The sequence below is a fragment of the Bos indicus x Bos taurus genome, chromosome 11 (assembly GCF_003369695.1).
Source record: "Bos indicus x Bos taurus breed Angus x Brahman F1 hybrid chromosome 11, Bos_hybrid_MaternalHap_v2.0, whole genome shotgun sequence".
NCBI classification, from domain to species: domain Eukaryota; kingdom Metazoa; phylum Chordata; class Mammalia; order Artiodactyla; family Bovidae; genus Bos; species Bos indicus x Bos taurus.
In genome coordinates, this window is record NC_040086.1 from 80037191 (window position 1) to 80062718 (window position 25528).

Consider the following 25528-nt stretch of genomic DNA (forward strand, 5'->3'; position numbering starts at 1 on the left):
GCCATCTGTGTCTTTGCAAAGGGCAAGTCTCTTCAGAAATGGTGGCAAAACCGGAAGCCAAAAGTACCTGCTTGTCTGGCAGTTAAGTGTTCTGGATGTTTCTGAAAAGTCCAATGGGAATTCCCTTAGACTTTTCCAGACAACAAGGTCACGCTCACTCTATGAAAATAATCAGGTGCTGTTGTTCCAAGAGCTGGTCCAGGTGTTTAAAGCTCCTCTGCCCCCTGCCCGGGGGGCTAGGTGGTGAGTCTCCCGAGTCCCCAGGCTGAGCTCAAGCGCTTTGGGGCCGGGGCTCTCGGCCGCTGTTGAGAAGGTCCGTGAGCTCTCCGATATACTTGATGGTGTACTTCAGCGTCTGGATCTTGGTGAGCGGCTGGCCCCTCTGACTGTAGACAGGGGGCAGATAATTCCTGAGGGTGTGCAGGGCATCAGCCAAGGTCCTCATCCGAAGCTTCTCCCTCTCGCTGGCCTTCCGTCTCCGCTGGACGGACATCCTGACCTTGGTGCCCTTCTGGGCCTTGGTGCCACTCGAGCCCTGCAGGTAGGCAGGCGGGAAAGCCAGCATGTCGTAATCCACCTCTATCAGGCCGCTGGTCCCAAGGCCGCTGCAATCATCGCCGCCCCGACCGTTGGCACCTCCATGCCCACAGGCAAGCCCGGCCACAGCCTGACAGGGAGAGGAAGAATAGGACTCCAGGGATGGAGCCGGGGAGAGGCTCTGGGAGGGAGAGGCCTGAGTCAGCTCAAAGGACCCCGCCCTGTCTTTCCAGTCCCAGGAGGACAGCAGGCCAGGGCTGTCGGAGGAGCCCAAGCCTTCTTCCAGGCTGAGGAAGGTCTCTCGCAGGTTGTCCATGCCTGCAACACAGCTGCAGAGAGGATGAGGCCCTGGCAAGTGAGAAGGCAAGTTGTGCCGCCTGGCCAGGGCAGGGCTCTCTTTTATGATGGCCGGGGAGAAGTGATGAAGTGGGAAAGAGGGTCGGGTAGAGGGAGTTCAAAGGAGAAACCAAGGACCAAGATGGAGAATGAACTCTTCAGGTGTCACTTTCTCCTCATTGATAATTAGCATCTTCCAGCTAAAATGTCTCTAAACAGAAAGGCCTCTGAGAGAAGAAAAAAGGAATTATCTAGTTGTAACTAAACCAATTAAGACTGCATAACTAGACTTAGCATTGTCCTGTGGAACTCATTAATGAGGGAGCCAAGAAAAACAAACCTGGGCAATCTGCAGCAAGGAGGTGCTGGCGAGGGGCCTGCTGGAGAGGAACAGAGCCCCACCCCCCGAGGGGCCACGACCACCTAGCTATTTCAGAGCAGACGGGGTGCTCTGTGGGAGAATCAAGGTGGTTTTGGGACAAGGTAACCCCTCTGAGCTTGGACCCTATTGCTTGTCAAATGCAGACAGTAGTTCTTACTTTGTGTGGCTGCTGGGGGAAGGCACACAGGCACACAGGGAATGCCAGTCTTCTCTCCATCCTTTCCCATGTTTCCTTGGGTTTTGCAGAGTGCAGACAAGCCCCCAGAATGCTTACACTCAGGATGACAAAAGCCAGCAGCTCCAGTAAATCCAGAGCCTCAGTGAGCAGGAAATATCCTCCAAGAAGCTTAAAGCCCTTGCTGTAACTGAGCAGTTTGGGATTCCCCACAGCAAACAGATACCAGGAAGTAGAATGCTCCTTTAAGACAGGACGGCTGCAGAATACCTGGCATGTAGCCTTCTGAGACTCTTTAAAATCCAGTCGCAGAGTCACACCTTGTTTTTTGAAATGTATAGAGGAAGTGTGAAATTAACTAGGGAGCCCGTTTTTCCCACCACAGCTCCAAATGCCGCCAAATGTGTTAAGTTGGATGGTCCTGCTAGGTTGCTTCACTTCCTAATGCTCTGAGAGAGAGACCTGGTGTTTTGGAAAAGGAGTCTCAGATTCCCCATTTGTCCCAGGAACGAAATTTATTCTCCATGCAACTAGTTCTACAAATTAGTATGAACATCAGCCTCACAGTGAGTTACATTTCATATTAATGTGTCCTTTAATATGGTTATTTAAGCCCCTTTGCAATTATTGAAAAGAAATGTCAATGGTATAATTAGAACATTTATGGTATTTTTTAATTAGCTTGGCTCAGGGGGAGAATAAAAGCTCTAGCAGGTAATCTGTGGAAGAATGCTCTTAATTATGCCATTTGCTAAAGGACCCTAAGCCATGTCTTAAAGAAGAATAATATTAATGAAACTAATAAGTGCAATACATGGCTCTTTTTCCCTTCTCCTTTTTCTCTTCCTTCAATTTTTATTGGAAAGTCTAGAATCTGTTGATTCTACCCAAGAAACTTTACCTATTGGTATGAAAGAAACAAGTGAAAGTGTTCATCACTCACTTGTGTCAGACTGTTTGTGAACCCATGGACTGTAGCCTGCCAGGCTCCTCTGTCCACGGAATTCTCCAGGCAAGAATACTAGAATGGGTAGCCATTCCCTTCTCCGGGGGAATCTTCCTGGTTCAAGGATCAAACCTGGGTCTCCCACATTGCAGGCACATTCTTTACCATTGGAGCCACCAGAAAAGTCCAAAAAGTGAAAGTGTTAATCCTAAAACCTGCTAGGCTCCTCTGTCCACAATTTCATTTGATTTCGGTAGAGGGAGGTGACCTAAATGCCATTCAGAGAGAAGGGGATTCTCCACAGACCTGAGGTGGCTGTGCTGGCCCCTGCCACGGTTGGCTTTCAGGCCTCATGTTTTAGACTTTATAATTTTCCATGTAAAACTATTTCTGTTTCCAGACTCCATAAATGTTTTTCCCTCTCTAAAGCTTCTGTCTGGGGTTTCCCTTGTGGCTCAGATGGTAACGAATCTGCCTGCAATGTGGGCAATCCAGGTTTGATCCCTGAGTTGGGAAGATCCCCTGCAGAAGGGCATGGCAACCCATTCCAGTATTCTTACATGGAGAATTCCATGGCCAGAGGAGCCTGGTGGGCTATATAGTCCATGGGAACACAAAGTCAGACACAACTGAGTGACTAACACACAAAGCTTCTTTCTAAAATTGCTGATTTCTTAAACTTCTATTTTCAGAAGTTTCATTTCCTAAGTGAGACAGTATCTGTCAAATCCTTGGTGTCCTGTAAGACCCTTAATAAATGTAGGATTTGTTCTTGCTGTTACTGTCTATTCATGGTCAAACTCATCAGTATCAGAACGTCCTACTGGATTCTGACTCCTCTCCCCTGACCCTGGTCACCCAGCATTGCTGGTCCTGGAAAACTTGCTCTTAAAACAAAGAAAACTGCCTGGTTTCCATATTTGTCGATGTAGACTCTTTCACTCTTGTGAGAAACAAACCAGAACTAGACTTGCACCTACACTTCTGGTCTCCATGAGGCATTCTGTGCTCAGTCAGAGGAAACTGGAGATGCAGGACAGGCTAATGGAGATGAAGGCCTGGGGTTGGGTCCATACTAGTTGGTGTTTTGGGTTTTTTTTAATCTGCCTTGAAGACCAGACCACAGAAACTGGACAAGACTAAACAGGACCCAATAAAGCCTAGTTGACAGTGTGAAATAGCAAGAAGAAGAGCCAGAGTTCACCTCCTTTAGAGCAAATGACTCATCCCCTCAGGACCTTAGTATTTTAATTTGTAAAAGAAGGATAATAATATCTGTTCTGCCTTCTTTGTGAAGAGCATCTGTAAAATGAAGCATGTAGACCAGATCATTAAACCTCCTTCCAGCTCTAAAATGCAACGAAACATGTTACTGTGTGAACATGCCACTTGATCAAAAGACTAGCTGTCAGACCCATGTAAGGACTTACAGACTATTGAGCCCACCATTTTATCTGCATTCTGGAGATGACAATGACTTGCTCAGTATCACACTAAAAGGCTGTGGCAGAGATGTGAACCAAAAAGCCGAAGTTGCCTGACTCTCAGATCTGTCATTTTTGTTCCCTTGAAATTAACATAGATTAAGTGATAAGTAAGCTTTCATATCGGAGAAGGCAATGGCACCCCACTCCAGTACTCTTGCCTGGAAAATCCCATGGACGGAGGAACCTGGTGGGCTGCAGTCCATGGGGTGGCTAAGAGTCGGACACGACTGAGCGACTTCACTTTCACTTTTCACTTTCATGCATTGGAGAAGGAAATGGCAACCCACTCCAGTGTTCTTGCCTGGAGAATCCCAGGGATGGGGGAGCCTGGTGGTCTGCCGTCTATGGGGTCGCACAGAGTTGGACACGACTGAAGTGACTTAGCAGCTTAGCAGTAGCAAGCTTTCATATCAGTCAAGATATATAGTTCCCACAATACTGTTATTGGGATAAATATTTTAATATGAATTGAAATGTCATTCACTCAAAATATTCATGAGATATTGTGATTATGATTGTAACAAACTAAAAAGAAGTCTCCACACAGAAGTAGAGAACAAATGTATGGATACCAAGGGGCAAGGGGTATATGGATTGGGAGATTGAGGTTGGCATAGATACATTCAGTTCAGTTCAGTTCAGTCATTCAGTTGTGTCTGACTCTTTGTGAACCCGTGAATCGCAGCACGCCAGGCCTCCCTGTCCATCACCAACTCCTGGAGTTCACCCAAACTCATGTCCATTGAGTCAGTGATGCCATCCAGCCATCTCATCCTCTGTCGTCCCCTTCTCCTCCTGCCCTCAATCCCTCCCAGCATCAGGGTCTTTTCCAATGAGTCAACTCTTCGCATGAAGTGGCCAAAGTATTGGAGTTTCAGCCTCAGCATCAGTCCTTCCAATGAACAGCCAGGACTGGTCTCCTTTAGAATGGACTGGTTAGATCTCCTTGCAGTCCAAGAAAATCACAAGAGTCTTCTCCAGCACCACACAGTTCAAAAGCATCAATTCTTCAGCACTCAGCTTTCTTCACCATCCAACTCTCACATCCATACATGACCACTGGAAAAACCATAGCCTTGACTAGACGGACCTTTGTTGGCAAAGTAGTATCTCTGCTTTTTAATATGCTATCTAAGTTGGTCATAACTTTCCTTCCAAAGAGTAAGCGTCTTTTAATTTCATGGCTGCAATCACCATCTGCAGTGATTTCGGAGCCCCAAAAAATAAAGTCTGACACTGTTTCCACTGTTTCCCCATCTATTTCCCATCAAGTGATGGGACCAGATGCCATGATCTTAGTTTTCTGAGTGTTGAGCTTTAAGCCAACTTTTTCACTCTCCTCTTTCACTTTCATCAAGAGGCTTTTTAGTTCCTCTTCACTTTCTGCCATAAGGGTAGTATCATCTGCATATCTGAGGTTATTGATATATATTAAATAAATAACTAATGAGAACTGACTGTATGGCACAGGGAACTCTACTCAGTGCTCTGTGGTGACCTAGATGGGAAGGAAATTCAAACAAAGAGGGGATATATGTATATGTATGGCTGATTCACTTTGCTGTATAGCAGAATCAAATACAACATTGTAAAGCAAATACACTCTGATATTTTTTTTTAAAGTCTGCAACTCCAAGGCATACTACTAAGATGACTTGTAAAACTTCCTGGTCCTAGTTTCCAAAGAATAGCATAAAGATACAGATTGTCTCAGCTTTCAAGTCCCAGGTCATTACAATAACTTTTCACTGTAGAAAAGAACCCAGGATTTTGTTATACAGATTAAAGAGTGGTCTGGTGTCCAGTTTTCAGAAAGACAAACAGTTGAGGGAATGACAGTCATGACCCCAATAACAGTCAGGACAGACGCATGGACAGCTGGGCATTTCGCACTAGCCAGAGGTGATTATAAACTCTGCATCTAAGAGCCAGGTAGAGCCACTTCCAGGAAATTGACAAACAGTTCTCAGAGAATCCACTGGAAACAAGAGGAAACAGGCTGCTTCAGTGCTTGAGTCTGAATCCACCAGTGGTCCCTTGTCACCGCTAGCCCATAAGGCACCTCTCTGCAAGTTAGAAAATTGCTGAGCTTGGACCTATGTCCAAGCTGCACTCCTGACCTCTTCCAGTAACCTCTGTATAGCCCCTGCAAATGGTGGTTCTTGTGATGTGTCTCTTTTGCTATATTAGCCTTCTCAGTACTAAATTGTTTGCTGTTCAGACACTGGTGGACAGATGGAATGTGGTAGTAGTATAATAATGCAGCCATTCAGAATTGGACAAATCTTACACTGGCTCCTGAGTCATTATGACCTTGGACATGTTAATGCATCTGTCTTAGCTTCAGCTTTTGTCTGTACAACTGAAATACTAATACTGACCTCATAGAGGGAGGTCTACTTTTTCATCAGGTCTACACATGGTATGGTGTAAGTTTACTGACAAACTGTGCTCAATCACTTCTTGATTCCCTGAGTCAAAAGAAGTTGGAGCCACAATACATGTAGTCCCAAATGCATCTCTTCCATTTTCTTTGACCTCAAGTCACCTCTGCTTAGAAATCAAAATTCCCTCCTTTCAAACGCAACCAGATAGATATTTTCAGTGAAACCAATTTAGACAGAGTTCTTTATCAAAGAGGGCTTCCCAGGGTGTCTCAGTGGGTAAAGAATCCTCCTGCAATACAGGAGACATGGGTCCCATCCCTGGGTTGGGAAGATCACCTGGAGGAGGAAATAGCAAACCACTCTAGTACTCTTGCTGGGAAAATCCCATGGACAGAGGAGCCTATCGGGCTACAGTCCATGGGGTTGCAGAGACACGACTTAACAACTGAGCATGCACACGCTTTACCAAAGAACAGTGGTTACCCAAGGGGAGTAGTTGGAGTTATCTGCCTCCAGTGCAGACAATAAAGGAATGCATTGACTGCCTGCCTGCCAAGTTGCTTCAGTCGTGTCTGACTCTGTGCGACCCCATAGACTGCAGCCTACCAGGCTTCTCCATCCCTGGGATTCTCCAGGCAAGAACACTGGAGTGGGTTGCCATTTCCTTCTCCAATGCATGAAAGTGGAAAGTGAAAGTGAAGTCGCTCAGTCGTGTCCGACTCTTAGCGACCCCATGGACTGCAGCCTACCAGACTCCTCCATCCATGGGATTTTCCGGGCAACAGTACTGGAGTGGGGTGCCATTGCCTTCTCCGGGAATGCATTACCTACAGATAATTTAGAAACAGAGATGAGATAACTTAGAAACAGTTGATCTGTGCTTTACTATTGCTATATAGTGGTGGTTGCAAACAATGACAATAATAAAATGACTACTCCTTGCTGGTGTGGCCCACTTCCACCACCACCCCATCCCTGGTGCCACCACTGCCAAAGAGAACTTTAAACAGCCCAGCAGTTTGGAACCGTGACCCAGGACACCTGAGCCCTAGTCCTCGTTCTGACTGTCTTTGCTGTGGAACGTTGAGTGACTCATTCGTTTATGGACCTTGCCTTTACCATGTGAAGATTTAGACCATCCTATATACATTTTTGAGGGCTTCCCAGGTGGCACTAGTTCCGCTAGCCAAAGCAGGAGAACATAAGATATGTGGGTTGGGAAGATCCTGGATTGGGAAGATCCCCTGTAGAAGGGCACGGCAACCCATTTCAGTATTATGGGCTGGAGACTCCTATAGATAGAGAAGCCTGGCAGGTTATTGTCCATAGGGTCACAAAGAGTCGGACACGACTGAAGCGACTTAGCACAGCACAGCACACATACCTTGTTGCTAGCATGTTAAGAAGACTGAAAACTGAAGATTGCCTTTGGAAAGTATAAAAGGGCTATAGAGATACGATATTTCCAAAAATAACTACTTCAACAATAAAATCAATGTTGCCATGTTCAATTGTTTAGTCGCTAAGTCATGTCTGACTCTTTTGGGACCCATGGACTGTAGCTCACCAGGCTCCTCTATCCACGGGATTTTCCAGGCAAGAATACTGGAGTAGGGTGCCATTTCCTTCTGCAGGGGATCTTTCTGACCCAGGAATCGATCTCACCTCTCCTGCATGACAGGTGGATTCTTCACCGCTGAGCCACCAGGGAAGCCCATGCTCCCTAAGAGCATATAAGTGAGCATGGATGATGGTGCTTTAAAGCCTATCTCCTGAGAAACTGTGCTTTCACCAGACCTTTGAGGGGCATCCTGGATCTCTATACACATGGGGCAGTCTGTGTGGGCCATTTGCTCAAGGCAGAGAGAGGGTCGGATGGATTGTAATCCCTTCAGTATCAGTATCAGTATCAGTTCAGTCTCTCAGTTGTATCTGACTCTTTGCGACCCCATGGACTGCAGCACGCTAGGCTTCCCTGTCCTTCACCAGTTCCTGGAGCCTGCTCAAACTCATGTCATCCAACCGTCTCATCCTCTGTCATCCCTTTTTGCTCCTGCCTTCAATATTTCCCAGCATCAGGGTCTTTTCCAATGACTCAGTTCTTTACATCAGGTGGCCAAAGTATTGGAGTTTTAGCTTCAGCATCAGTCCTTCCAATGAATATTCAGGACTGATCTCCTTTAGGATGGACTGGTTGGATCTCCTTGCAGTCCAATGGACTCTCAAAGTCTTTTCCAACACCACAGTTCAAAAACATCAATTCTTCAGCGCTCACCTTTCTTTATGGTTCAACTCTCACATCCATACACGACTACTGAAAAAACCATAGCTTTGACTAGATGGACCTTTGTTGGCAAGATAATGTCTCTGCTTTTTAATATGCTGTCTAGGTTGGTCATAGCTTTTCTTCCAAGCTATGCAACCCCTTAAGATGCTGCAGAAAAGCCTTTGACAGATAAGAATCTTGTCAGTAACCAAAAAGTCTAAGCTGGAGTCTAATTAACATGAGAGTTACTCTTGAATTCCTGCCGTGTGCAGAGAATCAGACTCATCTATTTTATTTTTGTTTTAAGATTCACTGGTTCATCTTAATTTTCACAGCAATTCTGTAGGGTAGAGGTTATAAACTACACTCTAAAGATGAGGAATCCTGTGTTCAGAAAGCGTGCTAAGTCTCTTTGTAACCCTATGGACTGTAGCCTGCCAGGATCCTCTGTCCATGGGATTCTCCAGGCAAGAACACTGAAGTGGGTTGCCATTTCCTCCTCCAGGGGATTTTCCTGACCCAGGATTTGAAGCTGTGTCTCTTATGTCTTGAGCAATGGCGGGTGGGTTCTTTAACCACTAGCGCCACCTGGTAAGCCCATGTTCAGAAAGGGATTCAGCAAACACAGAGGATAAAAAAGGCAGGATGCAACCTGAGTACATGAATGCCAAGTCCCAGACTCCTTCCTCTACACACACTGCCTCCCAGAAGCAGTCATCTGTGCAGTGTAATCCCTGGGAACACCTACAAGATGCAAGACTTTGCTCGAGTCCCATTCCTGCCCAGAAGCTTCTCCCGTGTGTCTCAGTTATTAGAATGTGTCCCTTCTCTAATTGATAGACAGTACAAAGCTTTGGCCCCAGTTATTTGCTGCTAATACTTAACTGCCTGATGTTCTGGTTATCTAGTCACATGTCTGACTTACTACCCCAATTATGTTTTGATTCCTTAGTAGGTCTCAGCATGGAATAGGAGCTAAGAAGGGATAGCAGATTAGCCTATGGGTTTTTGTTTGATACATACTACAGGCCAAGTACTGTGCTGGGTGCTGAGGACAGAAAATTAAGTTAAAAAGCTTTTGTCTTTGTGTTACTGAGAGCATTGAAGTTGGAGACAGAGAAGTAAAAATACTCATAAAACCATATGTAACACCGAGGAAACAAGAATTGAAAGAGACACGTGTACCCAATGTTCATCACAGCACTGTTTACAATAGCCAGGACATGGAAACAACCTAGATGTCCGTTGGCAGACAAATGGATAAGAAAGTTGTGGTACATATACACAATGGAATATTACTCAGCTATTAAAAAGAATGCATTTGAATCAGTTCTAACAAGGTGGATGAAACTGGAGCCTATTATACAAAGTGAAGTAAATCAGAAATAAAAACACCAATACAGTATATTAATGCATATATATGGAATTTAGAAAGATGGTAACAACTACCCTATATGCAAGACAGTGAAAGAGACATAGATGTAAAGAACAGACTTTTGGACTCTGTGGGAGAAGGCGAGGGTGGGATGATTTGAGAGAATAACATTGAAACATGTATATTACCATATGTGAAATAGATGACCAGTCCCAGTGTGATGCATGAAACAGGACATTCAAAGCTGATGCACTGGAACAATCCAGAGGGATGGAATAGGGAGGGAGGTGGGAGGGATTTCAGGACAGGGGGACACATGTACACCCATGGCCGATTCATGTCAATGTATGGCAAAAACCACCACAATATTGTAAAGTAATTAGCCTCCAACTATAATAACTAAATTAATTTTTTAAAAAAACACCATATGTAATCCATATGATAAATTGAACCATAGGGTACCTACCACCTGCACAACTGTATGAAGCAGCCCTGGGACCTCTGTAATGTGTCCCCATTGCAGTACTAGCACATGTAGGATTTTAGATGGATGGTTAAAATGTGCATTATTGTCAACAGCAGAGGCGTCAGAGCAGACTAAACCTGGGTCAAGTCTTAGAGATAGTTGCACACAGATGAGGGCTACAATAAAGAATCTGGAGGGTTTTCTGTATGATGTGATATTTTAAAGTAACATTCCTGTGGGTTCTTAAAATGATGCTCCTTTAAAAGCAGAGCTTTTGTTTGTTTGTTTTTAACAAGGTGAAAGTTTGGAGGACAGCATTCTAGTCATTGCTTGGAGGTTAGGTAGAACACAAATTGTGCAAGAAACTACCAGTCATTCCGTGTTCCCAGGGCGTCAACCGGAGGCCGAAGCTGGTCAGAAAACCACAAAGCCACACTTGTTGAAAAGGAGAACTTCTATCGCTTTCCAAAGTGCAAGCAAATCCCTCTTTCTTTTTTTCTAAGTTTTTATTGGAGTATAGTTGCTTTACAATGTTGTGTTAGTTTCTACTGTATAGCAAAGTGAATCAGCTGTACATGTACATATATCCTCTCTTTTTTTGATTTCCTTCCCATTTAGGTCACCACAGAGTACTGAGCAGAGTTCCCCATGCTATACAGTAGGTTCTCACTAATTATCTATTTTTCATATAGAATCAATGGTATATATATGTCAATCCCAATCTTCCAATTCATCCTCTACCCCCAAATCCCTCTCCTTTTGAAGCTGGAGAGGAGGACCTTGTCTGTATTGGTAAGGCACTTGGAGTTTATCTTGTAGATGACGAAAGCTTCTAGTCATCATGATGAGATTTAAGCAGAGGCTGGATTTGGCCAGCAGAACCCCGGAGCCATTACTCCAGCTGCTTATAGAGGATGTTTTTGAATGGAACGTGCCTGGAGGCCAAGGCTGCACCAGGTTTTATTCTGGATTCTTAACAGAGGTTAACTCACTTTAATCCTTGAAACAGCCCTGTGAAGTATGTGCCACAATCATCACCAATCCTGTTTTACTAATATTAGAATTTGAGACACAATTTGCAGCAACATTATCATTTGCAGTAGAGATTATCATACTAAGCGAAGTAAGTCAGAAAGAAAAAAAATACCATATGGTATCACTTACATGTGGAATCTAAAATACGACACATATGAACACACATACGAAACAGAAATAGATTCACAGATATAAAGAACAGATTCATGGCTGCCAAGGAGAAGACGGGTGGGGGAAGGAGGGATTGGGAGTTGGGGATTATGAGAAGCAAACTATTTATGTAGAATGGGTAATCAACAAGATCCTACTGTATACCAATAAACTATATTCAATATCCTCTGATAAACCATGATGGAAAAGAATATGAAAAAGAGTATACATATATATATGTATATGTTTAACTGAATCACTTTGCTGTACAGCAGAAATTAAGGCATTGTAAATTTACATAAACATTGTAAATCAACTATACTTCAATTAAATATTTCTTAAAAAGAAATAGAAGTACAGAGCGGTTAAGCAATCTGCCCAAGACTCCACACCTAATGACTGGTAGCCCTAAGATTCGTACCTAGGCAGGCCACCTCAGGTCCAGACTTTTAACCACTGGCCAAATCAGCTGAGAAGGGTTAGAGGCATCAGTGTGATGGTCTTTATAGTGCTCTTGAAGCCAGAACTCAGTCTTGAACTTCAACTCAGTAAATATGAGAAACAAGTTGACTGGTACCTTTCACTCATGTAAGCAGTACATACAGGGCTCCAGAGATTGGCCCAGGGTTCTAGGTGCTTTGGGCTTCCCGGGTGGCTCAGTGGTAAAGAATCCACCTGCCAACGCAGGACATCTTCCTATGTCCTTGAGCTGGTAGAGAGAAATAAAGGTAGCAATTTCCTAGTTGGTCACTGACACAACCTCCTGTGAAGCCCATGAGGGTTCCAGTGATGCCAGGAGTTGTTCTTCCCAGCCTGGCTTCCACGTCACTCCCATCATTCTCTCTACAAACTAGAGAAATAAACAGTAAAACGTTTTGCTTCTCCTGATTTAAGTTTGAGGCTCATTGAAAAGCCAAAAGGTAAAACTTGACACTTTGGTTTTCATTTCCTTATAAGTAAATGGCATAGCACTATGTCGTGTGCACATAAATGGTTTTCACCAGCTGAATATTTAAATTAGGACAAAATAGCAGGAAAAAAAAATGAAATCATTTGGTTTACTTCATAAAAGAGATGAGAGACAGAAGGTAAAGACGCTGAACTGTAGAAATGCTTTAGGACAGAAAGACAAAACCCTTGCAGACTTCTCAAGAAGTTCCTGAACAGGATTTCCTGACCTGAATTTATGTTTACCTCCATCCCCTTGGCTAAGTGACATTGTGGGAAAGAGTAGCACCCTCACTCCCAAACATCTCTAAGACTTCTCTTTCCTCAAGCACTTGGATGACCTGAGCTCAAGGTCTTCATTCATTAACCCATTCCACAGCCAAGTGTTGGGTGACCTTTCTTTGCCGAATGAATGTAGATGGAGGCCAAGGCAGTGTGGCTTTCTCTAATTCTTGAGGCAAGAATACTGTAGGGGGTTGCCATACCCTTCTCCGGGGGATCGTTCGCACTCAGGGATCAAACCAGCATCTCTAACGTCTCCTGCATTGGTAGACGGGTTCTGTACCACCAGTGCCACCTGGGAAGCCCTCTCTAAAAAGAATCCATTCCCAAATAGCCATGTCCCTGTGGGGTCCCTACAGTTTCTGACTATAAGCCACTTTCTCTTTTGAACATATGACTAAATGTGTTCATTTGGAGGGAAAAAAAAAAATCCAGCCACCACATCTGCACAAAATGAGCAGTTCGGTGGAAGACAGGAAGGTGGCAGAGAGGGGAATGCGATGTGTGGGGTGGAGGAACATCAGAGCAGGGGAAGAGGGTCATAAATAGAGGAAGTGAAGCTAATTCTCCCTTGAGAGCAACAGGGCAGAATGTGTCGATTTTTCTTACTGCAAGGGAATATGAGCAGTTCGTCTTGGTTCAAAATCTCATGTCACCCACAACTAACCTGAGGTTTTCCCCAGAAGGTAGGGGAAGCAGCTTTGAGCACCCCACCAATGATTCTTCAGCAACTGTCTAGCAAGATCCAAAAAAAAAGAAAGAAAAAAAAAAAATCTCATGTGTTACATTTACACCTACTCTCCCTTTTAAGTTGGATTCTTTACTACCACGGGTATTTGGGGTGGCATTTTAATACCCATGTCAAAAAAGTTGAAAGCAATTTGCACTGAGGCTGTTCTCTAAGGATGTCCCTCTGTTTTTATCAGCCTGAACAGCAGAAAAGTGCAACCTTTCTTCTTTAGTCATTGCCGGTACCCATAACTAAAATGCCGAAACTCCTAGGATGAAATGAACGCTCAGTGTGTTTTAGCAGGACATCTATCGAATGAGCCTGCTCATTTCCAGAAACCCTGGCCCCGCCTTTGGACCATTTTTAATTCAGACTTCTATATTCGCGAGTTAATTGATACCTAAAAGGCAGATATGAGGTGAAGAACAAACTTAGGAAAGTATTTCCCACAAATATGGGTCAAAGGGTGTTGCTATGGAGATCACATATAGATAAGAAAAACACAAGCTTGCCACTGGGGAGATGAGCAAGGGCATGAATAAACAGCTCTCAAAAGGAGAAGTACCAGCAGCTAACAAAAGTAGAAGAAAATGTTCACCTCGATAGTAATCAAAGACATGCAAATATAGTGACAAAGGGAGGCCATTTTTCACCTCCCAAATGGGCAAAGTTGGCAAGAGGGTGAGGAAATGGTCTCTCCTACACACTGCTTGTGGGAGGGTAACCTGACTAGACTTTTAAAATATTTTAAAGTCTCTAGAATGCATTGGAGATTTAAGTCTCTTTGGCACATGAACCTCATTCTATAGAACTAAGCAAACCTGCAGTCAAATGTTTATGAGCAAGAACGTTCATCATAGTATTTTTTTTAAGATATTTTTTTTTTGGTGTGGACCATTTTTAAAGTCTTTATTGAATTTGTTACAATATTACTTCTATTTTACACTTTGATTTTTTGGCCATGAGGCATGTGGGGACTTAGCTCCCCAACCAGGGATTGAACTCTTACCCCCTGCATTGAAAGGCAAAGTCTTAACCACTGGATTTCCAGGGAAGTCCCTCTTCGTAGTATTATGAGAAAAAAAAATTAGAAACAACATCAATGTCTAACAACAAAGCAATGATTACATAAATTATGTCCTCTCCTTATGATGGCATTCTGTATAATGGATAAAAGCCATATTTATGGAAAACAAATATTATAGGAAATAGAATTTAATATTAAATTATTATTTTAGGGCAAGATATATGAAATTAATACTTCAATACAATTAAATTTTTTCCTAGAAAAATGACTAAGTGTTTGAGTGGTTATTTTTGGTAGTAGGAATTGAAGGTAAATTTTCTTTATTCATCATCCTTTCTTCTTGAGGGGTGGTCTAGTGTCATAGTTAGAAGTGTAGACTCTGCAGCCAGGCTTCCTAGGTCAAAACTTTGACTTGTCTACTTTGGTAACTCTGTGATCCTAAGCAGGTAACAATCTCTCTGTGTCTCCATTTCTCTATTTGTCATATGAAAATAATAACAGCAAATAACTTCAAAGTGTCACTGTGAAGATTAATACATGTAGAGAAATTTCATTATACCTGGCCTCAAATGCAGTCAGCATTCAATTATTAGTAGCTGCTATTATAAAGTAACTATCTTTTATAGTTGTCAGTCCTAATTTTTAAAAATTTATTTTTAAATTTAAATTTTATGTCCTAAATTTTAAAAAGTTATTAATTTAATGCTTACTTCAGTCGCACATATACTAAAAAGTCGTCAATTTAAAAATCAGGATTTTCACAGCATTGGCTAGGCAAGGCTGGCCTGAGTAGGTCCTTATATAGAAGACCAAGACTTGGGGATCATAGTTGTCCTCAAGTCGAATCAAAGCATCTAGGTAGTTCACTTATTTAAAAATAAAGGGGAAAAAAGGTCAGAAAGTAGGAAGGAAAAAAGGAAGGAAGGGAGGAAGGGAGGGCGGGTTGCTGAGTCCTTCCTGTGCTCTGTGTTCAGCACTCAGGACACATGACTCCCATCCAAACCTCCCACAATTCCATGATGACAAGAGTAACCTGGGGAGAGAAAAAGAATTATTTTTAAAAGGAAGACTCCCAGGCTCCTCTCCTGAAGCTTCTGATTTGATAAGTCTAGGTTGTAGCCAAGTGATCTCTTTTTATTTAAGAAGCAGGGAAGCTGGGAATCACTGACATTTCTAGAGAGAAGACCTCCAGGGCTCCAGGAGCTATTGAGCCTGGCGCCAAGGAAACCAAGAGCACGTCCAGCTCAGACCTTTTGTCTAGACTGTTAAACAGAGAGAAACCCTTGGAGGCAAGGAGGAGGCCTGGGTGACCTCCAGGACTTGACGTTTTCATGCTATGAAAATCTTTCCTGATAACTTTGCTGCCTGTCATTTAAGGCCGTTCATGTTCTGGCCCATCTTGACCCTTCCAACTTTCCATCCCTCTGCTTCTCAGGCACATTCTCTGCCCCACTCCAGGAGGGCCCAACACAGTCCCTAGACCACGTTTTCTTTTCTTGGGCTCTGCCTGGGCTGTGTTCCTCACGTGACTCTCTCTTGCCTTTGACCTCTCAGTTCCTCTAAGCTGGGGCCAAGTGTCTTCTCCAGAAAACTTCTGTGCTTCCTTCACTCCTCAGGGACCATTTATAGGGACAGCCCAATTCAGAAATGTATTGTACTGACCTGTATTGTTTAATAATTTTTCCACTTGCTAAAATCAGAAACAAGGATTTTAGTAATGCCTAAATTTTGCCTTGGACTGCAAGGAGATCCAACCAGTCCATCCTAAAGGAGATCAGTCCTGGGTGCTCATTGGAAGGACTGATGCTAAAGCTGAAACTCCAATACTTTGGCCACCTCATGTGAAGAGTTGACTCATTGGAAAAGACCCTGATGCTGGGAGGGATTGGAGGCAGGAGGAGAAGGGGACGACAGAGGATGAGATGGCTGGGTGGCATCACCGACTCAATGGACATGAGTTTAGGTGAACTCCAGGAGCTGGTGATGGACAGGGAGGCCTGGCATGCTGTGATTTATGGGGTCGCAAAGATTCAGACACGACTGAGCAACTGAACTGAACTGAACTGAAAGTTTGCCTTATAACATGGAAAAGACGTCCATATCTATTATATCTTTGGAATTTCACAAACTGCCTCGTGAGGTGAGTAATGTTATCATCATCAGCAGAGAGCCAAGGAAGCTAAAGTTGAGAGAGGCTTTTCGTGCTTGCCTTCGGCAAGATGGCCAATAAGTGGCAGAATTAAGAAACTAAAATCCCATGGACAGAGGAGCCTGGTGGGCTGCAGTCCATGGGGTTGCAAAGAGTCGGACACGATGGAGCGACTTCACTTGCATTTTCCACTTTCATGCATTGGAGGAGGAAATGGCAACCCACTCCAGAATTCATCCCCCAGGGATGGGGGAGCCTGGTGGGCTGCCGTCTACGGGGTTGCACAGAGTCAGACACGACTGAAGCGACTTAGCAGCAGCAGCAGCAGCGCAAGTGAAAAGGAGAAGGGAGCGCCCACCCTCCCCTCCTCATATGAAAACTTGAAATGTGAAGTGTTAACGAATGGTTCTCTTTGTTGTCTGGACCTGAGGGAGGGCTGAGACATCAGGCTTTAAAAAACAGCTGCACCCCTGGAGCTGAGCTTGTGTCATCTACAGGCTCAACGCTGGGCTCATTACTGCAGCTGTTGCTGGCTTTAGGGAGCCAGACAGCTGTTAACCAGGAGATGGATGCAAAGAGAACAGAGGAAATGGAATCCTGCGAAATAATTGTGCCTGTATGTCTGTCCACCGTGTTCTCCCTTCTCGCAACTCAAAGCATCCTAAAGATATTATCTAATTACTCCCTGTAGGAAGACCAGGTTTGGCAAGTCCAACTGAGACAGCCAGGCAGAGAGAAGATAAGTGTCTCAAACTAGGCTTTCCTGGACATTGCTGAGACGGGAAAGCAGAGTCTTTGAAATCACACGAGCTTTTCAGTCATCAGCCTTTGTGATTGGCTCAGGTAGAATCTGCCTGCCATGCAGGAGACCCGAGTTCAATCCCTGGGTTGGGAAGATCTCCTGGAGAAGGAAATGGTAACTCACTCTAGTTTTCTGGCCTGGAAAATGTCATGGACAGAGGAGCCTAAAGGGCTATACTCCATGGGGTCGTAAGCCACCACCTGCAGAAGAGTGCTGCTGGCAGACCTGGGGAGCCCAGGGCAGGCCTGGGCCGAGGGACAGACCGTGGGGTTGGAGATTAATTTCTCACTCTCCACCTCCCCTCGCCTCCCATCCCTTCCCCACAGTGCAAGCTGTTGCCATCTTACGGATCTTAGCAACTTTCTCTGTTGCTTTGGGGACGATGCCTGCTGAGGAGCTCTTGGTCTGTTTCCTCTTTTGATATTCTTACTACCCAGCTTACTTGTCACTAAGGCTTCCTGTTGCCTCCTCACCACTTTGCTTCCTTCAGTCTGGACTTTCCCTTCTCACTCTCCTCAGAAGACAGACGGCTCACCCCATTGGCTGATGTACAATTTCCTGCTTGGGAGGAATGGTGCCATCTCATTGCCTTTCTAGATCCTAATTGGTTTGTTTTTTTTTTTAATCTGGTCTACTCTGACTGGCCCTCAACCCCACGGTGCTGGTCACCTGTATTGTGTTTATACTGAGTGCTACACAGGCTAACACAAGGCTTTTCTCCTATGGTAGAGTCCACTCAACTAGAATATAAGCTGAGGACTAAGAGGACAGTCTTCCTGTCTTCTAATTTCCCTCAACTGCCCATCATTCATTGTGCGATGATATGTATTCAGTGCCCACTTGCTTGAAGTATTTATTTCTCTTCTCTTTTAAGCTCATTTTTCTACTTTAAACTATCCTGTCTTATGTTGGCTTGAAACTTTTATGGAGCACTTTCCATGCATTTTGACTAGTACTTTATTTCCCGGTTTAATCAAGACACTAAGGGGGTAAGGAGTGTTAGTACTCATACTTCACAGTGGAAAACCTGTGGCTGAAAGAGGTAAAATAACCTGCAGGAGGTCACATGCTAGTGATCCAAGGTCTTAACTATATGTTACAGTGCTTTGCATAAAACGCCAAAAAGTCCTTTCAAAGAAAGAAAAGACAGTGAAGTCACTCAGTTGTGTCTGACTCTTTGCAACCCCATGGACTGTAGCCTACTAGGTTCCTGCATCCATGGGGTTCTCCAGGCAAGCATACTGGAGTGGGTTGCCATTTCCTTCTCCAGGAGATCTTCCCGACCCAGGGGTTGAACCCCGGTCTCCCGCATTGTAGGCAGACACTTTACAGTCTGAGCCACCAGGAAAGCAAAAAGGAAGTGTACAAATGAAGAGTTCTAATATAATAGATGTTCTAAATAAATGGGCAGGCTGGCATTTGGAAAATGGGGTGTTCCTCTACAAAGTCTGGGCTCTTGCTACTATAACCTGAGCCTCATCAAGGAACATTATAATTCAGCCAAGTGTCTGGTCCTCCTCAGATGCCTTCTTGTAACTTTACTACACTGCTAATGACAACCAACTTGCAGGGAGGTGTCCAGACTCCAGTCCCTGTACCTCTCTGTACATCGATTTTTTGACCTCAGAGGACCTAGGGAAAGGAGCTTAAATTTTGATTTCCTCAGGAGATCTCTGTTTCCTGGAAAGCTGCGATCATATATCAATGAGCACTGCCTTGGAGGCAGTTCTTTTTTGACAAAAGTGGTAGCCTGTTCTCCTCACCGAACCAACTTTGGGTAAATTAGGAGGTAAGCCAATGAACTTTCTTGGGAAGCCTGTGGCCAAGGTATAAACAAGTTCAACATGTTTTCAGAAGTGATCTTTACTGAGAACACATTCTCGATGCACCTCTTTGTTAAAGACAACTGATAACATTACACCTTGATCAAATCCTCTGGCATGCAGTACTCTTCAGGCCGTTTGAGGTAGCTTGCAGAAGGAGATCAACTACACAGTTCAGAGGCACCATCATCTAGAACAGAGAAGTTTCCCTAGTATCTACCGCCTGCACTCCACTGCCCTTTTCACTCCCTTTAATGAATGCTCCATGCCCCCATATTTCTTCCAATACTCACTCCTCTTTTATTGCCTTTACCTATTTGGTTGCATTGGATCTTAATTGCTGCACACGAGATCTTCGTTTTGTTATGTTGCTCTCTTGTTGTTGGCTTTCTTGTGGTGCGTGGGCTCCAGAGCACGAGAGATCAGTAGTTAGAGGTGTGCAAGCTAAGTTGCTCAGCATGTGGGATCTTAGTTCCTCAACTAGCACTCCCCGCGTTGCAAGGTGGATTCTTAACCACTGGGTCACTGGGAAAGTTCCCCTTACTACTTAAATGAAACCTACTGTGACTTGCTTTCCCCTTTCTGAAACGGATGTACCCACTATCCACCGTCAGCCACAGAGATGCTGTATCTTAAAACAAATACAAGGCTAAAGGATACTCTTCAGGAGGAATTTGCGTTTATATTAACTCAAAACACTTTCCATGATCCTTTACTGGGTTCAGGAAATGGCTCTGCTTCTGAAGACCCAGAGGCAAGAGTCAGAGCCTTGCCCTCAGAGACCCAGGACTGTGCTCCCCCACAGGGCCTCCACCTGCCATGTGTGGCCACACATAGAACTTGAAATGTAACCAAAGCTGAGATGAACTCTAAGTGTAAACCGCATACCAAATTTCAAATACTCAGTGTGATTAAAAATTTTTGTTGATGATTTTTATATTATCAATGTTGAAGTAACATTGTGGACATATTGAGTTAAATCAAACTTGTTATTAAAATCATTTTATCTATTATTTCTATTAAACAAAATATGACTACTAGAAAGTTAAAGATTATACATGTGACTGGTATTATTACTGCACAGTTCAGTTCAGTTCAGTCGCTCAGTCATGTCTGACTCTTTGCGACCCCATGAATTGCAGCACGCCAGGCCTCCCTGTCCATCACCATCTCCTGGAGTTCACCCAAATCCATGTCCATCGAGTTGGTGATGCCATCCAGCCATCTCATCCTCTGTTGTCCCCTTCTCCTCCTGCCCTCAATCCCGCCCAGCATCAGGATCTTTTCCAATGAGTCAACTCTTCACATGAGGTGGCCAAAGTACTGGAGTTTCAGCTTTAGCATCAGTCCTTCCAATGAACACCCAGGATTGATCTCCTTTAGAATGGACTGGTTGGATCTCCTTGCAGTCCAAGGGACTCTCAAGAGTCTTCTCCAACACTACAGTTCAAAAGCATCAATTCTTCGGCGCTCAGCTTTCTTCACAGTCCAACTCTCACATCCTGGAGGACAAATGTCCTTTGAGGAAAGAGGTGATGCTATGAAGTGTTATAAAGATACTAGAGATGTGCCATGGAGGAGAGAGAAGAGGGAAATAAATATTAGCTGGATGACCAAGAGGGGCTTCCTAAAAAAAGTGACATTAGAACTGGGTCTTGAAATAAGATTATAGGGAAAAGGCCTGAAGGCATCCATACTTGGATCTAGGATGGGAATTTTTGACCTCAGCTGGTTGGAGGACTGAAACAGATTTTGTGGTGCTAGAGTCTTTCTAGGGTTTCCAAATCCATTTGCCCGTTTGATCACTCTGGACAGCGTGTCATGTACTTTCAGAAGCTCTTATAGCTGCAGTAGATTAAAAGAAGGAGGTTGAATGAGATAAGGGCTTCCCAGCTGGCGCTAGTGGTAAAGAACCTGCCTGCCAATGCAGGAGACATGAGATGCAGATTTGATCCCTAGGTCGGGAAGATCTCCTGGAGGAGGGCATGGCAATCCACTCTGGTATTCTTGCCTGGAAAATCCTGTAGGGTTGCAAAGAGCTGGACATGACTGAAGCGACTTAGCAGCAGCAGAGTGAGAATAAGAGAGACAGAGAGAGAGAGAGACAGAGATTCATTATTCTGACAGTGATATGGTGGCTTGATCTGCACCCCCAAACAATGTAATGGTCCTTTTTTTTCCTTCTTCAGTTCTTACATCCCTCGATGATCTATAGTTGTTTCTCTATGATTCAAAGGCCACCTGACTTGGAATCTATGGCAGTGGGGTCCAGCAATATGTTTGCATAACACTCTTCAGGTAAGTCCTAAGAAAGCTGAATTTGAAAACAACTGGTCTAGAATTTTACACTCTCCAGAGTACTTACTGGTACCTCTGACAGTCCATACCATCCCAAGGTGTTTTCCTGGTCAATGCTGTCAGCCTCGTTTGTCCTGCCCTCTTTCATTTCCACCTGAGTGCAACCCTTCGAGCTGTGCACAGTGTCACGCAAGGTCACTCCTCCTAGGCCAAAAGAGCAATGGCCTCCTTCAAGGGGTATCACCAAGCCAGCATTGCTCTCACATACTCACTTGTAGATCAGTTAATTCATTCAACTTGCAACACACATTTGTATCTTTTATGCACCAGAAACTACACTATTCTCTGGAGACACAAGGAACTGGATGAGGTCCCCGGACCAGGGTGCTTACTCTCTAGAACAGAGGTTAGCAGTGACAGAGGTCAGAAATGAGCTTCAAAAGGTGCCAAATACAGTACACCGTGATAATCGCTATGTTCCCATGTAAACTTTTTTTGTTGCTTTAGTTGTTATGCTGTGCTGTGCTTAGTCGCTCAGTGATGTCCAACTCTTTGGGACCCCATGGACTGTAGCCTGCCAGGGGATTCCCAGGCAAGAATACTGGAGTGGGTTGCCATTTTCTCCTCTAGGGGATCTTCCCAACCCAAGGACTGAACTCGAATCTCCTGCATTGGCAGGCAGATTCTTTACCACTGAGCCAAAAGTTCACTGGTAGGTAAAAGTTTTCAAAAAGTTTTCAAGGTTTCGCATAACTGAAAAAGGGCTAAGAGCTACTGGATGGACTGCTAACAGTGTTCACTGTTCTTTCTAAAACGAGAAAGTGTCATCACTGGCAAGCTAGCAAATGTCATCATTGCAAGCTAGCAAATATGACGCCAAGTCAGGATCATCAGTAACAATGCCATGACGGGGTCAAGTCTTTGCTCCAGAATGGGTGACATCAAGATGCGGGAGAGTTTCCTTTTGTATTGACGTCAAAGGTGTCCCTGGAAGCACCACTAAATGCCACCAATGACAGGCTATCCTCCTGATAGTTATGTGTAGATATATTTCATTTCCGAAAAGAATGAAGGTTAGTATGGATAGGTGGCCAAGAAAAATGTTTTGGGAGAACCGGGTTGTGAGCTGTGCCTGAAGAGAAGTTGGGGTTGGGCCAAGGCTTGCTGGGTAAGATTTGAACCTGTTGGATTAGTGTCATCTCCTACCCATGCTGTTCTGAACACTGGGGACCCATAACTGTACAGTTGGCAGGAGTTATTCAGGAAACAGCCTGCTTAGGAACAACCCAATCCACAGCAGGTCTACCCTAGTGCTCAGGAGTGGGGATCTCTGTTTCTGTAGCCAATTCTTCCTGGAGAGGAACCTTCCCAAGAGCCTCTCCTGTGCAGCTGGTATCTGAGGATGCCGCACTCTGGCCCCTAGCTCAGCACAGCCCAGCGGTGCTTACAGGACTGCAGTGGGGGGAAGGGAAGGAGCTGCCTCTTTGGATTGGAGGTGGTTTGGGGAGGGAGGTGGAGAAGCTGCGGCTTGAGCTTTGAACCTGATCTCTCAACCTCAACAGGAAGACTCAGCACCAGCGACGACTTGCTTATGGCTCCCAATTTGGCACTTCTAAGGCTTTCTCTCTGAGAGTTGGGGGGATGGATTTTTCCAAGGAGGAAGGGAACTTGCAGAACCTTCTGATTTGTTACAGTCTCGGAAAGTCTGGGGCAAGGCTGCAGGTGGGTGAGTGGTCCTTGTGTCTGAGGGAGGCTTTACTGGTCAAAAGACCACCCAGATGTTTGGTTGGTGAATGGCAGATGACCTTCGATTAGACTTGACCTCTTACAAAATCTATGAAATGACTGCATTCATTTGTTTGTCCTGTTGGCTCTTTGCTCTGAATTAAGCACAGCAGCACGTTTCACAGGCCGGTCACAGCAGCCAGGACACTGTACTCCTCAGCAAGCCGCACCTCCTGCCATGGAAAGGAAAGCTCTGTGTCATTCTAAAATCGCATGGGTTCAGATCTCGAGTCCTCCAATTACTTGCAAGGGAACATTTAGTCAGTTGTTTCTCTGAACCAGGGCTCATCTATAACAGGAGGATAATCATTGATTGTACCTCACTGGACTGTAGTGGAGATTAAATATGAAAAAGCACCCAGAACGTGGAGGTGTCCGTGTGATTTGTCTCTTTCATCTCTCACTTTTAACATACCAAACACTCAGCAGGCATTCTCATAAATCTGATGCCAATTTGCATGAGTCATTCTCGGAACCTCTGTTTCCTCCGTAGCTTCTAGGATTCCTTCCAGCTGTGAAAGCATAAGGCTTCCTGAGATTCTGAGCTCGTTTCCAACAGGGTTTCTTTGGGGGCAGAGAGTGACTCTGTTCAGCAAATCCAGTGGGGGCCACAGAGGGCAATTCCAAACTAAGTCGTGCAGCTGCTGGGCCTCCAGAGGCCTGTGTGAAAGAGGAGTAGAAGAGAAGGAAAAGCTCAGAGCCCGAGAAGAGTTGCAAAGGAAGACAGCTGCAAGTTGGTCCCGAGTAAATCAAATTGTGACGTTTATTGGGCTATTTCCAGAATAACACCAGCAAGAAAACTGGAATGCGGGATCATCTTTTTCTAAGAGGGACCTCAGCTAAGTAGCCTGCAACAACCAGGCTTGGTGACTGGAGTCAGACTGGCTTTGTGAAAAGGTCATAGGTTTGAAGATACACAGACCTGAGTTTTCACTGTGCCCCCATTATGTCTTATCTGTGATTTGGGGCAAGGTTACTTACCCTCCTTGAGCCTCATTTTCCTCCTCCCTTAACAATGACTAAAAAGGTAAATAATGAAACTTGCAGTGAGCCTGTGGGAGTCAGAAATAAAGAAAAGTATTTGCTATAGAGTTGGTATTAATAAATAGGAGCTGTATGACTGTGAGCATAGCACCCAGGGCACATATCCTAGAAAGTTCTGGACCTGGAGCCATCATTTCTCAAGTCTGTACCTGGTACAATGTAGAAATATGGGAGCTGGGGAAGGAGGAGGTAGGCAAGACTGCGGGTGGGTGTGTAGAGTAGGGAAAGAAGATCAAAAGGCCTATAAATATCTGTCAAACTTTAAAATGCAAATTCCTTGTCTGTGGCTCTGTTGGGACCAAATCTTCCATTATCACCTTTCTGGGAAGAGCCTGAGAGGGGAAAAAAAATGGTAAAGCATAGTTTTTCCCTTCATGAAGTGTTTTGCTTTGGTTTGGTGTGATTTTTGTGGCCAAGCCAGGATTTTATTCAACTCTGAGCTTAAAGCACGAGTAGAGTTCAGACAGTAACTCCATATGGTCTTCTCTGTGGATCAACCATGAGTTTCTCAAGGAAACTGTCTAACCCTTACAATAGCCCCTGCAATTGGCACGGTATAGAGGACCTGCTTGTTGAATGAATGAACGGAATGGATGGATGGATGGATGAACAGATGTTAATTCTGAGCATCGTAAGTCATCTTCACCAGTTGATGACCTGGTCCTCTGGGATCTCCTTATCAACACTGGGTTGGGAGCCATGGTTAGAGGTGTTGAGAGTCCCCTCTGAGGGGCATCTGTGTCCTCCTGAGAAACCCTTGGATGGCTGGTGTGTCTGCCAGTGGCCTGAACTCTGTGCTGCCCCTTCCTGGACAGACGTGATGCTACAGAGCAGCTCTGCCCTCTGTGTGCCCCAAAGAGGTGGCCTCCTCACATGAGTCCCTGTTGGTGATTTATCTGTGAGCAAGCATGGAATTCCAGGGGAATCTTACAGAGGAGACCTTCAGGGGTAAGAGAAGCAATCATACATGACACCATATGCCAGGTCCAGGTTCCCCTTGCCCCTGCCCCTCCCCCCACCACCCTGAGTCAGAAACAGGGTACCCCACTCCCTTTCCTCCTCTCTTCTTCCCTTGCTGGCCTTGTTTTGCTCATGAGA

The 25528-nt window shown here is 44.7% G+C and overlaps 1 protein-coding gene across 1 annotated transcript; it reads right to left on the minus strand.

The window, feature by feature from the left end:
• Window positions 1-271: 271 nt before the first annotated feature.
• Window positions 272-853, minus strand: MSGN1 (mesogenin 1). The gene has a single exon (XM_027554450.1). The coding sequence runs from the start codon at window positions 851-853 to the stop codon at window positions 272-274; it is 582 nt and encodes a 193-aa protein (XP_027410251.1).
• Between the last annotated feature and the right edge of the window lie 24675 nt (window positions 854-25528).

Excerpts from the sequence above, each read along its gene's own strand:
- MSGN1 (XM_027554450.1), bottom strand. The coding sequence starts at position 853 with ATGGACAACCTGCGAGAGACCTTCCTCAGCCTGGAAGAAGGCTTGGGC.